The sequence below is a fragment of the Vanessa tameamea genome, chromosome 30, assembly GCF_037043105.1.
Source record: "Vanessa tameamea isolate UH-Manoa-2023 chromosome 30, ilVanTame1 primary haplotype, whole genome shotgun sequence".
In the NCBI taxonomy this organism is placed as follows: domain Eukaryota; kingdom Metazoa; phylum Arthropoda; class Insecta; order Lepidoptera; family Nymphalidae; genus Vanessa; species Vanessa tameamea.
Window position 1 is genome coordinate 5,706,236 of NC_087338.1, and position 13,900 is coordinate 5,720,135.

Genomic DNA, 13,900 nt, shown 5'->3' on the forward strand with positions numbered 1-13,900 from the left:
ACGACTCATGACACTAACTATATAACAAAATAAATCAATATAAAAATGCAATCTGCATGAACTATAATTTTACCAAATTCATTGTGCATGAAAACAACGGCCATTCTTCAAATAATCATATTATTTAAGATAAAATATTAGTATGTTTTTCAGGCGTCATTCAATTGATTATATGTTGTAAACAAAAATATTAGTGATTTACAAGAGATGACATTTATTATTTATTTCTTGATTATATTATTATGTGATGATTATGCAACAATGGATATTATAAATAAGACTGTTTTCAACTAATTTTGTTAGTATTTTTTTTTGGCAGAAAGCATAATGTTTTTGTCAAAGTCAAAATAGATATTCATAAGTTATTGACTGTTGAAAATCCAGTTCAGAAATAGATACCTTAGTTCTGCAAAACCTGATGAAAGAAACTCATTGGGTTTTTTTAATTGATTTTTAAAAATTATGGGTTTCATTACTTTAACTTTTTTTCTATCTAAGATAGTTTAGGGATTACCTTATCAGTCCTAAAACTTTCTCAATATTCTACAAAGGTGTTTATAAGGAGACAAAAATATTTGAGGGTGGTTTGTGTACCATTCTATTACAGTATAATATTGCAATCCCATTTTATTGCAATATAATATTTTTATATATTTGAAAGATTCATATTTAAATAAATTATGCACATACTACTTTGCATAAATTGATACGATTACATCATAAATTAAAGTATTTTATTCATAAATTTATTTTTATTTCAGTTCATTTCTTTTTTCATGTTTCTTAAACTAATCTTTAATTCTAATTAATAAGAAAATAGTTACAAAAAATGAATCAATAAATCACATTTAAAGAAATTCAAACAAAACTTTTTTAATATAGAGCTAAACAAAATTACGGGCAATAAATTATATTTAATAACTACTATTAAATACCTAAGGCTTAAATATAATTAAAGATAAATAAATTGCAAAGAAATAACTAATGCATTCATTTAAAAAAAATATTTAAGCTGAATTATTTGTACGCTTGTTAAATAATTAAAATAAAAAAGTTACAATGTTTATAAAATACTAGAAGATAGTGTAACTATTTTTAAACCACGCCGGTGATTGAATGAACGACACAGGTCGTAAAAAATGTTAAAATTTAACTCACCGATTTAAATGAAAGCAAAGGAAAGTGTTCCGAACCGGTAAAACTTGTAACTTATCACTGAAAAATTCACAATTCACGTGGCACGATTAATGCAACGCACAGTTTCAGTGATTCGAAATTATATACGGTAATTTTAATACATATAACATGTCTACGCGGGTAGAAAATTCAAACGAAAATAATTTTTTGTAGGTTAGCAAACGTCAAATTCGGTGCATCTGAAGGTCACCTTGAGATTACGGATTGACTCTTGACGGACGGGAAAGTGTTGCTCGAGCTATGTATATTTAAGTATTTCTAAAATATGCACGGAAACTGCTCTTTAATTTAACTGTCTATACAAAATAAAATAAGTATGACTCATTTATATGATGACATTTTTATTTCTTTATTTATATTATGTTAATTATATTAATTACGCAACTTAGATATAAAGAAGCTATGAAATGAGTACTATCTGACTTGTTGACTTAACTTGAGTTATAAATTATGATTATTATATTTGCATATATTTACGTTTTGTAATTTGGTTTTTGAGTTAAATGGAACGGTTGACAACAATAGAGCTATAATATAAATATATATATTTTATACATAAATACATTGTATATTTATGTCGTGCTAGATATTCAGTAATATAATTACATTTTACGGCACGCTTACGCTTTTCGTTCAACGTAGTGTAACAATATGTCCTCTCTATAAATTCTACAGCTTGTAGAATGTCGTCGTCTTTAAATTTCAAAATATATTTTATACTGGTTGTCGCCCGTTCTTTTGCTCGAGTTTCAGGGATCAGTCGTTGAGTGGTAGACATAAATAGTCTGTCCTTTCTTGAGGCTTAAACTTAACGTACCAAATTTCATCACATTGCGCCCAACGGTATGGCTATGAAAGAGACAGAGCGATGAGAAAGCAATCATAATTATAATATTAATATAGATAGATAGGTATATATTATAATCACTCGAAAAACAAGTAATGTAACTTGACTATTAAATTTTTATTCAAGTCCAAATTCATACTTTGATATGGATCTTCGAATTATTAGCGCAGCTCCGTACGCGACCGCATTTATTGAATGACGAAGCCACACTAAAGCGAGGTGTACGGACTGCAGTTCAGTTCAGTCAAACAGTGATTATTCAAAGCGCGAAATGTTTTATATGATAATAGAAAGCTAAGTTAAACCCCAAGGAAAGACATAAGCTACTTTTTTACACTGATTACCTATAATCTGTTTACCAAGGATCAAGCAAACTCAGCCCGCTGAGGACGAATCCTTGCGGGGCAGTTATGAAAAAAAACAGGCAATTAAACATTTTATTAACAATTTTCATATCTATACATTTAAAAAACAACAAATATCTTTAAAAATACAATAATTTCCGTATACAAGTAATCAATAATAACGTTAAAAGTTATTAATAAAGCTTAACATGGCGGCTTTTGTTTATCTACAAAGCAGATTAACACAGTAAAGTCGAATTTTGCTTGCCATAGCCAATCTCAAAGACTAGCAAACTTCACAGATAGTAATATTATAATGCAGTATTCGAACACATTATATCCTAACTCTTATAATGTGATCGGACAGTGTCCTTGTATATCAGGATTTTATGCCTTATATCTACGAGGTAGTTGAGGATATATTACTGAAATATTAAGATTTACCAATGTTAGTTAGCCAAAGGTTTACTTGGTGGTAGGGCTTTGTGCAAGCCCGTTTTGATAAGTACCACCCGCTCATCAGATATTCTACCGCCAAACAGCAGTACCCAGTGTTTTTGTATTCCGGTTTGAAGGGTGAGTGGGCCAGTGTAACTGGCACAAGGGACATAACATCATAGCTCCCCAGGTTTGTGGCGCATTGGCGATGTAAGGAATGGTTAATATTTCTTACAGCGCTAACGTTTATGGGCGGTGGTGACTACTTACCATCAGGTGGCCTATTTGCTCGTCTGCCTACCGATATCATAAAAAAAATAACACATATTAAGTATATTGAATTGAACCAATGATTCTATCAACGTTCACAATCATTGGTTAAGATCCACGCGTTCTAACGGCAATCTCGACATTACAATATACCAACTCTTAATTGCATGTATGAAGTTTCACTCCAAACTTAAAGGTGGACTACAGTCAAATTCTTCAGCGAAAGGATCCGTAGTGTTACCATCCTTATCTTCATCTGCAAAGTTTAATTTCACCGGATTTATGCACTTAACATAAGTTCTGTTTATCAACACTGGACTAGAATTAATTTCCATATTTTCAGGCAATTTTGTAGCACTGGCAACATTGATTGAAATGTCACTTTTTGTTATAAGAGGACTTTTGTAAGGTTTGATTGAGTTGGATTTGTTTATTATATGTATTGAACTTAGTGGCGGGGGTTCACCGTACATTTTAAGTTTAGCAATTTTCTCGTTTACTTTTCTCTTCCTCGCTAGCTCTTTAGGAGATAAGTTTTGTGTATCCGTTTGTTTAAAAGTCGACTCAAAGTCTAAGCCGCTAAGGTTCAAATTAATATCTACCTTTTGAGCGAGTGGCGATTCAATGAACAATCTATTCCTAGATACATTATAATCACTATTATTGAATCTGTACGGCGTAACATTTTCAATGTTTCCATATTTAAAATTAATAAAATTATTTTTAATAGCAACACAATCGTTCATAAACTTTTTCTTATCAATAGTAATGAATTTCTTGAAAAGGTCCTCCGTCATTTTCCGGATAAAATCAATTTTACAAGTTCTCGTGAAATGTGAAAACTCCGTCGCTCGGTACTGCGCAATTTCTTTCCTAGTGTTGCCAGTTCGCTTCTGTAAATTCAGACACGCAACAATCTGACCTGCGTCTAAAATATTTTCGAAGCCAAACTTTTTGATGCCTCCCCAGAAATTTATTGATATTATATTTTTACTTTCGTCCGTTAGATATATATTTTGAAACTGATTCGTCGGTGGTTCGATAAGAAAAATCAAACCGAACGTGTCTATTTCATTATTATCTGTAGTCGTTATGTATTGGAGGTCCTTTATGGGAAGACATTTTCTTCTAAGGGTATCTATGTACGTTTTCGTTTTATTTTTATTGAATTTTGATGATTGGAATATGGATTGCCTACCAGCTGATATTTGTACCTCGGAAAATCTGTAACAAAACAAAACATATAATTTTAATTAGAATCCTCAAACACTTTCTCGTCTGACACGCGGAGTGAGTTCAAACACGGGACCAATCAATTTACGTACGCCCAGAGACACGGAACAATACGCCACCAACCTTGAGTATTTAGATGTCCCTTGTACCTGCTAACTCACCGAAACCTTCAAACCGAAATACAACAGTACTGATTAAAACTGTCTGGCGGTAGAATATGATAAGTGGGTGGTGTCTACCCAAACGTGCTTGCAAAAAGCCCTTCCATGAAGTAAGTACTTATATCCACTTTTAATTTTAGTTCCCACTATCAAATATCAACTTCGCTGACACGCAAAACTCCATAATGCATACCGCAGATTAAGAGTTCTCAACCAATGACGTCATGACAATTCAAGGTCGAAGCTGTTTATTATTTTAGTACGATTATTCAAATAAAAATTAGTGAATTCAAAATATATAACATAATATATTTAAAATTGAACTGTTTTGGTATCCGTACTCACTGTTTTAATTCTTCATTGATCCATTTATGTTTTTAAAAATTATTTGAATTTAAAAAGTGTTGTTGCAATTTTTTTTTTTTTTTTTAATTAAAAACACTCCTTTTTTCTGCCATTGTGATAGTTTATCAGACTTGCGAGTAGTGAACATACGAGCGATTATTGAGTACAATTACCTCACAGCGGTAGGCACGACATTGTAGACATCGAGCCACGCCCCCTCGGCTATGAGGTCCAGCACGCACTCGTTCGGTCTCCAAACTGTTATCATCGCTGAAACCACATTGCATTACACAATATAACATTATATAGATATAGATTATACATAACTGTAGTTCCACACAGATGATACAAATTTTATTGTATAAATCGCCTTTGCAGTGGACAGACAAGTGCGGAAGGTACTGGCAGGGGCCTTTGCCGCAGAGATAATCTGTTTTCCTTTTTATATCAAGTTCCAATTTGTTCGACAATTAAGCCTTCATTTTTTTATTACACATATAATTTGAGGAATATAGTCTAGATTATCTGTGAAATAAACTCTCTGAACCGGCGATAACTTCACATTCAATCCTGTAACGAGATACTTTTACAAACAGACAAATCAATTTTACAATTCGACTAGCTTTTAGTCGCCGCTTCGCCTTCATGTGACTAAGTTGAGGTGGGGGGTGTCTTTGGGAGTTAGCATCCATATGTTCTTATCTGATAACTCGTATCATTAAATTGATGATCGATTATAAGCAAACATCAATAGTAAAAAACAAACTTATTTTGGCATTTACAATATTAGTTAGGTTACCTTGTGAAATAGAGTCGTTGTGCACATCAGCCACTCTCATCTTCAGCAAGGGCACCACATTTCTGGCGACATCCAACCCTCGCTTCTTCACCATATCCTGAACCTTCGCCTGTAAGTTCTGTATCAATTTCTCGCGTTTTTTCATCGCGTGCTCTTCTAGAAGATGTGTTTGGGATTCTGTCAGGTTGACCTTGAATAATTCATTATTGTTTCTGTTAGTAAAAACTCATCAACAAATATCTATCAATATGCTGTGGATGACGATTTTGTCCTGCTGACTGGTGTCGCTCACAGCGATCTTGCTCATAGAGACTAGCTATCTGGCTATATTATAATGCACAATATGGTAACTTTTAGGGTAACTGAAAATGAATTATGAAATTTGATAAAAATTAAAATTACTTAATTATTTTGATTTTGCGTCATAAAAGAGCATTATTATTTTTTTATATTAAAATAAAAAGCCGTAAATTTTTGGTCTGTATATCACGACGTGACATATAACACAAACCGCCATGGTGTGGCGACAGATAGGGAAAAACTATAATTTCAGTATCATCTGGCACTTTGGTAAACAACTTTTCAAGAATTTTAATGCTAGTTTTTGTTACATTACGCACCAACGATAACTATTGTAATTCATTATTTTCCCAAGAAACACCAAATACTTCTAGATGTTAACGTTGAACGAGTGCCAGTGGTACATACACGACCGTTGTTTTTATCAGTGTGACGTCACTGAAATGACTGATAGCGTTTTTGCGGGAATAAAAAAGGTTTAAATGTAATTTTATTTGATGGCAAGAAAACGTGTTTAATTTGCTGAAATAATTTTTTTGTGGCTTTTTATGAGGAAAATCAAACATTTTGAACTACTTCTTTAAAAATAATAGAATACCCTATTGTGTTTAGGCGCGAGACAAACGGTTTATGTGCTTTCCGAAGAACGAGTGCAATGAGACAGCCGACTTCTAATCTTGACACTGCTATATATGTATAATTTCTAGACCTTTACTAATACATTTTTGGTCCGTCCCAAAGTCAACCTGTGACCTCAGGATCTTTGACCTTTTGAATTAGACATTTAAATGGGGTTGAGAATGAGATCATGATATTTTTTTTTCGCTCAACAACAAATACAGTAACAGTTCCTTACCTTAAATCCTGATAAATCTTTACTTCTCTTCATGAGTCTGCATATTTGAGAACCAGTGTCTAACCCCTTATCCGAATCTAAGCCCTCTGAATCTTCAGATTCCTGTAAACATTGAAACTGTTTACAATTTTCGAAAAGACTGTCGGGCACCCAGCTGATACTAAGTGATCACCAGCGCACATAGATACTACAAGGAAATGAAGCATAAGCCAACCATGAAATCTAACATGACCTTGTTTCTGTAGTTACACTGGCTCACTCACCGTTCCAACCGGAACAAAGTCCGGTCGTAACGCTATTTTCTTACGTCAGCCGCGTAAAATAATTTCGTTCCAAAAAATACTTAAAATAACAGTATTTTCGTACATTGATAAGAAAATATAAATAAATTAGTCTCCTCACCTGTTCACCCATTTTCTCTATTTCATCATACAGCTTTTCAATCTGATTCTGTCTTTCTGTTTCGTGTTTCATCTGTTCGAGATGTTCCAAGCGTTCTGAGCGGGTAACTGCAATTATTTTATAAAAGTTAATACACTATTCATGACTATTTCACATATTAGCACTCAAGGGCACGTTTCAAAATAAATATTAATAGTCACCAGTGCTGCCATCTGCAAACTTCTCGATATACAGTGTAGGATACACTCTAGTCACGAAGACGCGGACCCGCGAAATTTTCCCGCCCTCCGGCCTGACAGCTGACAAGCGAGCCAAGATGGCGCCGTTTCCATGGAAACCGAGCCTCGCGTCCCATTTAGCGCGCCGTGTCGAATTGCCGGATATCTTGAGACGTATCGAAGATGTATCCTAAAATTAGAAAAACTAAAGTAGAATATAATTATCATGAGCTTGATTTGTTTTATAATTGCTAACAATGCTCGTCATTTAAGAAAATTTTTGGGAGGTCATTTGTCGATTGAATTTCACCAGATTTTTATCCAAGTCATACCCTCCATCTTAAGAGGAATATGAGTGGTGTACCATGTAGTTTTCGGCAGTGAAGAAGTGCCATCCAATAAAACCTAATCAGCTACGGCGGCCAATCTCAAGGGAGCCTAGCCAACTATGTACGACATTTTATAGTGCCCCAGCATGAACTCTGTATTCCCTCACAATGGGACTGCAAATGCGTTTTATGTTCTCTCCGAGGCACGGGAGTGTAATTCCAACTTCTAAACTCCAGACTGCTACTGAGAATTTTTCCAGAGAATAACCTAATATTAATCTATCGGTTCAGCCTGAGCTTCAAATCCAGAACCTCAGCATCTGTCGCTAGATATGAATAAGCTATATCTGGTATATAAACCAAGATCACATAAATTCTCACCTCCCAAGGTGACACCCCCTGTTCACAATTCATCAACTCAGCACCGTATAACGCCAATTTTGTACCCACAATAATTTTCCCAGCAGATATTAATGTATCAATCATTCTGTCAGCACACGTCTTAATACAGTACCAACCGTCAGTAAGTAACAGTTCTATGTTTTGCATTTGGTTCGTAACACTGTAAATTTTAAAGAGAGAATTAGAACCGAGTAACGCCATTGAACAACGAAAACCCTGGAGACTGCCTAACAGTAAATCATCTTGTTCCCCTTCCTGTTTAAGCTTAAGAAAATTCCGATAACAGAAATAAAGATAAATAAACAACGTTGACCTTGAATTGACATGAATTTATTGGTAGAGATCTATAAAATCTGTGGTTAAAAATTGTTTTTTTAATGTTCGCAAAGTTGCTAACGGAACTTTGTAAGTAAAATTAAAATGTACTATATAAATAGTTAAGTGTAATAGTGTTGTATTATAATAAATAGAGATATATTAATCAAGAACTGTTTGTAGTGCAAAAGATTATTCTGCTTCTCCTGCTATGAAATATAATTTATCACATACCTATCAACATATACGCCGTCAACGTATAATCCAAGCACTTTTAACACCATTAATTTAGAAGCCAGCTCGTCCTTTTCCAATACCTTCCTTAACGCTGGTCTCTCAACATTAAACAACTCTCTATTATATCGATATTTCAATTGGTGTAGAACATTCTTTACCGTGCATGTATTATTCATACAATTCGGAAAACGAATTTCGTATGATAATAATTTCCAAATGACCAATTTCAAATGATTTTCTATCCAACCGTCAGGCACTATCTTTCTGTTTACCGACTCTGTGAACTTTTTTATTATTTTATCTGTTGTCCAGATGTCACTGTCAATGTCGTTTCGTTTCCCGCCAAATTTGATGTCAAGTATCGAATCAAATTTGAAGTTTAAAATATACGGATCTATGTTAACATTATTGGAATTACTCAATTCAATCTCTTGTATGTTTTTTAGTTTGTATTTTTTGTTTTTCTTATAATTTTCATCAAAGGTGTAAGTAATTAGTGGTCGTTCTGTTACAGAATTGCTGGGTACGTTAATTTTGTGTATAGTTTGAGGCGTCTTAAATTTTCTTCTCTTTTTAGCTCTAGGACAAGATAATATCGGACTACCAGATCGTTTATTTATTGGTGATGTTTCTTTAGAAAAATCTTCTGTATATAACGTCTGTTCTAAGTTCTTTATAACTTCGGTATTCATTATTTCGTCAATATTTAATTGATCATTGTCAAGTGTTGTATTGCCTTTTTTCACTTCTGGATTAATAGTTTTATTTTGTGGTTTACCATTAAACATTTCTTGGCAAAGTCTTAATGATTCTTCGGGTATATTTACATGTTTCTCGTTTGCAGTTTTAAAACCAAACTTGTCCGCATTAGTTTTCATATGAAGGTTAGTTTTATTTTCATAAAACCTATCTTGATTTAGATCAATGTCTTCAAATAACTGTTTACTTTTTAATAATGCTTCTTTTGATATTTTAACAGTTTTATTATTACCTGTTTGAAAACCAATAAATACAACTTCTTGTTTTGTTTGTGTTTCGTCAGCTACATCAATATCTTGGAATATTTTTCTCGTCTTAGCGAGAGCAGTTTTGGAGATTTGAACTACCTTATTACTGGCCGTTTTGAATCCTTCAAATACTGCACTAGTTTGATGTTCACACGTTTCATAATTTTTAAATATCTCTTTACTCTTAGTTAACGCTGCTTCGGTTTTCGAAACTGGTTTATCGCTAGCAGTTGTAAAACCTTTATTAATTGAATCAAATGTTTGTTTATCTTCAATGATGATATCTCCATTATAAGTTCTAGGTTCCGTATTAAATATATCCTGAAAAATGCTGTTAGTTTTAGCTAAAGCTTCATCAGATATTGGAACTGTTTTGTTACTTGCAGTTTTAAAGCCTTGCATTTTTGTATTCAGGTTGCACGAAGAATCTTGATAATTATTAAATAATTTACCTCGATCGTTACTTATATCTTTAAAACTATCTTCGTTAATATCGCTAGCATTTTCTTGCGACCTAACTAAGTCATGTTTCGTACTATGACTTTCCTTTTTATTTCCAAAGCTAGTATCCCTAACAGGGCTCTTGTCTTCTTTATAAGATTCTTTATCACTTTGCACGGACATTATCTCTTTGAAAATTTTCTCCGATTTAGCTAAAGCCTCTGAAGATATTTGAACTGGTTTATTACTTGCGGTTTGGAAACCAGTGAATGTAGGTATTTGTTGTTTGAGATCATGATTCACGTTGATTGAATTAAAAATTTCATTATTAGTCTTAGGAGATGGAAAAGGATTAACGAACCCACCACGTCTGTTATTAAAATTTGTGAGATTGTTTTTATTCAGAGCAACTTCTGTTTTATTTTTGTTCCTATTTACTGACAATTCTTTAGTTGTATCTATTTTATTAAAATTTTCGTCATCTATATTATCAAAAATATTTCTAGTTTTAGCGAGCGCCAGTGGAGATACTTCTATTCTTTTATTAGTAGCTGTTCTAAAACCTATAAAATTTTTACTTGTTGTTGGTTGATCCATATATGAGTCAAATTTCTCAGTGTTGGAATCACTAGAAGGTTTTTCTAAGTCAGTTAAATTTATATCTTCGAAAATATTTCTTGTTTTAGCTAAACCTTGTTCCGATATTTTGATTTTTTTATTATTTGCAGTTTTGAAACCAACAAAAGGTTTTTCAGTAACAACTTTTTTATTATTATTCGTTTTTATAGCATTCGTAGCTGTTTCATCTAGTGATTTATTGTTATCATCTTTGTCTTTATCAATGACAGTGAAATTACTCTCGAACTCATTCATGATGTGTTCATCAATATTAACCAATTCATTTAAAAGTCCAATTTCATCTAGTCCTGCATACATTTCACAATCTTCTGCACCAAGGTTTAATTCTGCGTTATTTTTACAGACATTTAGTGTATTTTCTGATAAATTAACTTTTTTTTTACGAGATATATTATTGTTTGCATTAGAATTGAGCATATCTGTAGCTGTAGCAGCTTCTAATACTTCCTCAAACATTCTTTTGCTTTTCATTAGAGCTGCCTCAGATATTTTAATGTCTTTACCACTTCCTGTCTTAAAACTAATTGGACTTATAACCTTATTATGACACTGATTTTTTTCTATATCTTGTAACTTACATTCATCATCCTTATTATTAACTATATTGTTATTACATTTAGAGCTACTTTCAATATTTTCCACAAGTTTTGAAAGGGAATAATCTACTTCCTGACTTTTAACATTATCTAAGATACTTTTAGCTTTACTGTATGAATCTGAATGTACTTGTATAGACTTATTGCTAGCAGTTTGAAAGCCAACATACATTGTCTTATCTAAAACGTCATGTTGATTATAAAATGATTTCTCCAAGGCACAAGTCAGTGGTAACTCTTCAAAATCATTCTTAAAATTATCTTCCTCCTCACTACTAAATAGTAATTCATCTTCAATAAATGAAGTGTATTTTATTTTACTTTTATTGAAATCTTTGCATGTAACTTTATGAGATTTATTGCATATACTTAAAATGGGACTGGGCGATTTGTCTCGGTCACCTAAAACAGGCTCTGCATGTGTTTGTATGAACAGTTCACTGTTTATAATTTGTGAATTAATCAATCTCTTGGCAACATCAAAATCAACATTATTATTTATGACAGGAACTGCTATTGTTTCAAATTTTTCAAATGATTCCAATTTGTACACTAAAGGTGGTGTTCTTGATTTAAGAATAGGAGAATTATTTTTAGTTATTATTAAGCTTCTCGGTATATGTTCATCATGTTGTTCAACATCATTTATATTTAATTCTATTATTTCAGCTTCTTTATCTTCAATATTTTTGGTAATAGTTTCACATTTATCATGAAATCTTAAACTGAGGGTATTAAGAGAATTATCACAATCTATTCTAAGGGAACTAGTTTCATTCATTGTTTCTTTAAAGTCTTTAGAATTCTTATCATCAGTGTCTTTATTGTTTTTTTGTGAATTCACATCTTTATGGATTTTACTATCTAAATTATTAAATGAATTATCAAATTCTTGTGTCATATCTTTTTGTACGTCTATTAGTGCTTCAGCATCTTCTATAATATTGATGAGTTGTGTATCTAATACACATTGTGTATCAAATGTACTCGTCTGAATTTGTTCTGATTTCTGGAACAAATAAAACAATTTTTTTTATAAGTAACTGTTTTATTTTATATATCGAAATAAAAATACACATATTACAATAAACATTGCTGTAAATAGCTCATTGCTGATAGCAAACATACATAGACAAACTTGGATAAAAACACATAATTACAATATTTTTAACATCACATTTCTTACGGCCAGCTCTAAAGGAAAAGGTTTAGAACTATTTCTGCTGCAAGTGCAGCTCCAGTCCCAAATACCCAAATGACAGATATATAAAAATGTTTTCCTTCACCATAACGTGTAAGATGAATTATAAATACAAATGAAGCACGTGATGATTCAATGACGATTGCAAGAATATGAACCTACAGTGAAATATTTTTTTTATTAATCTACGGTTTTAATGCAGGGCCTTCGAGATCTACAGCCTTACCAGCTAGTCACAAGACCAAAGCAGTCAAATAAAGAATAAATAATCATATGCATTTATAATAATTTTTTGATATTATTTTGTATAAAATTTGGTAGGCTGGCAGGTAATATACCACTGATGGTAAGTCAACAATGTTGCTCATTATTTTAATCATTCCTAATATCATCCACCACCACTTATCTAGGGAACTAAGATGTTCTGTCCCTTGTGCCTGTAATCACACTCTCTCACTCACCCTTTACATTGGAACACGACATTGCTAAATATTGCTTGACAGTAGAATATGTGATGAGTGGTTGGACCTACCCAGGCTTGCATAAAGCCCTACCACCAAGTAAAATTAAATCATTCCATCATCATCTCGCAAATACATTCAATCGATTACAATTAAAGCTTACTTGTTCAGGTGATATCATTGTTATGGGTAGGAAATTACTCGTTTTATGCATATCTAAATGTATTCGACTGCTACTACTTTTCCCAAAGGTGTCTGCATTTTGAAACGCCTTTATTTGCTTGGAAATATTCATTAATACATCTTGAACTTTATATTCTTTGCTTGTGTTTTGAATAACAATTTTATTATCACTGTACAAGGCAGATGTTGTTTTAACATGTTTTTTTAAAGTATTTGCGAAAATATTAGCTTCATTGCTACCCATTACAACACATAAAAATAAAAGTTAATCGCAATTAAATAAAAAATTAATACAATAATTCTTTGTTATTTTGTCTGTCTGACTTTAAACTTAATTAATTTATATTGTAAACAGATGTCTAAAAATTATAAAATAATATGTTTCGTTTTATGTTAATGTACTACCTCTGCCACACTATTAAGTTTAAATATGATAAAAACATATTTCTAGAATTAACTAATATTTATTTATGATTTTATTTTTGTCTACTTGGTTATTAATACTATATAAAAATTTTGAAATTACAATTTAAAAAAAGTTACATTCTTTTATTATACATAATTAAACGTAAAACGAATCTTAATCTGGTTACGTTCAAAAAAATTTATAATGAAAATAATTTAGTGAAAAGAAAAATTTCAAATTTATTTCTATGTGGAACAATTTAATTTTCAATTT

At 32.0% G+C, this 13,900-nt stretch overlaps 2 protein-coding genes across 3 annotated transcripts in view; both read right to left on the reverse strand.

The window, feature by feature from the left end:
* Glys (Glycogen synthase) overlaps positions 1–1,387 on the reverse strand; it is a 32,609-nt gene extending 31,222 nt beyond the window's left edge. Inside the window, exon 1 of one of the 2 annotated variants that reach the window (XM_064219991.1) lies at positions 1,159–1,387. The gene's annotated coding sequence lies outside the window, so the exon portion shown is untranslated. The remainder of the gene's footprint in view (positions 1–1,158) is intronic. The other variant, XM_026627549.2, reaches the window with a different exon arrangement.
* A 1,082-nt stretch (positions 1,388–2,469) lies between these two features.
* LOC113391552 (uncharacterized) lies at positions 2,470–13,572 on the reverse strand. Its single transcript, XM_026627545.2, has 9 exons — positions 13,202–13,572; positions 8,691–12,385; positions 8,121–8,301; positions 7,393–7,600; positions 7,193–7,299; positions 6,791–6,892; positions 5,635–5,824; positions 5,009–5,105; positions 2,470–4,320 (listed from the first exon to the last, which is right to left on the reverse strand). The coding sequence occupies exons 1-9, from the start codon at positions 13,463–13,465 to the stop codon at positions 3,276–3,278; spliced, it is 5,889 nt and encodes a 1,962-aa protein (XP_026483330.2). The 5' UTR covers positions 13,466–13,572; the 3' UTR covers positions 2,470–3,275.
* Positions 13,573–13,900: the final 328 nt, after the last annotated feature.

What these genes read in the sequence shown, in the direction of transcription:
- LOC113391552 (XM_026627545.2), bottom strand. Translation starts at nt 13,465, where the DNA reads ATGGGTAGCAATGAAGCTAATATTTTCGCAAATACTTTAAAAAAACAT. An exon ending in TAGAGAAAATGGGTGAACAG is followed by an intron (nt 6,893 to 7,192) that starts GTGAGGAGACTA and finishes CAATGTTTACAG; the next exon opens with GAATCTGAAGATTCAGAGGG. An exon ending in AAGATTTATCAGGATTTAAG is followed by an intron (nt 5,825 to 6,790) that starts GTAAGGAACTGT and finishes GAATTATTCAAG; the next exon opens with GTCAACCTGACAGAATCCCA.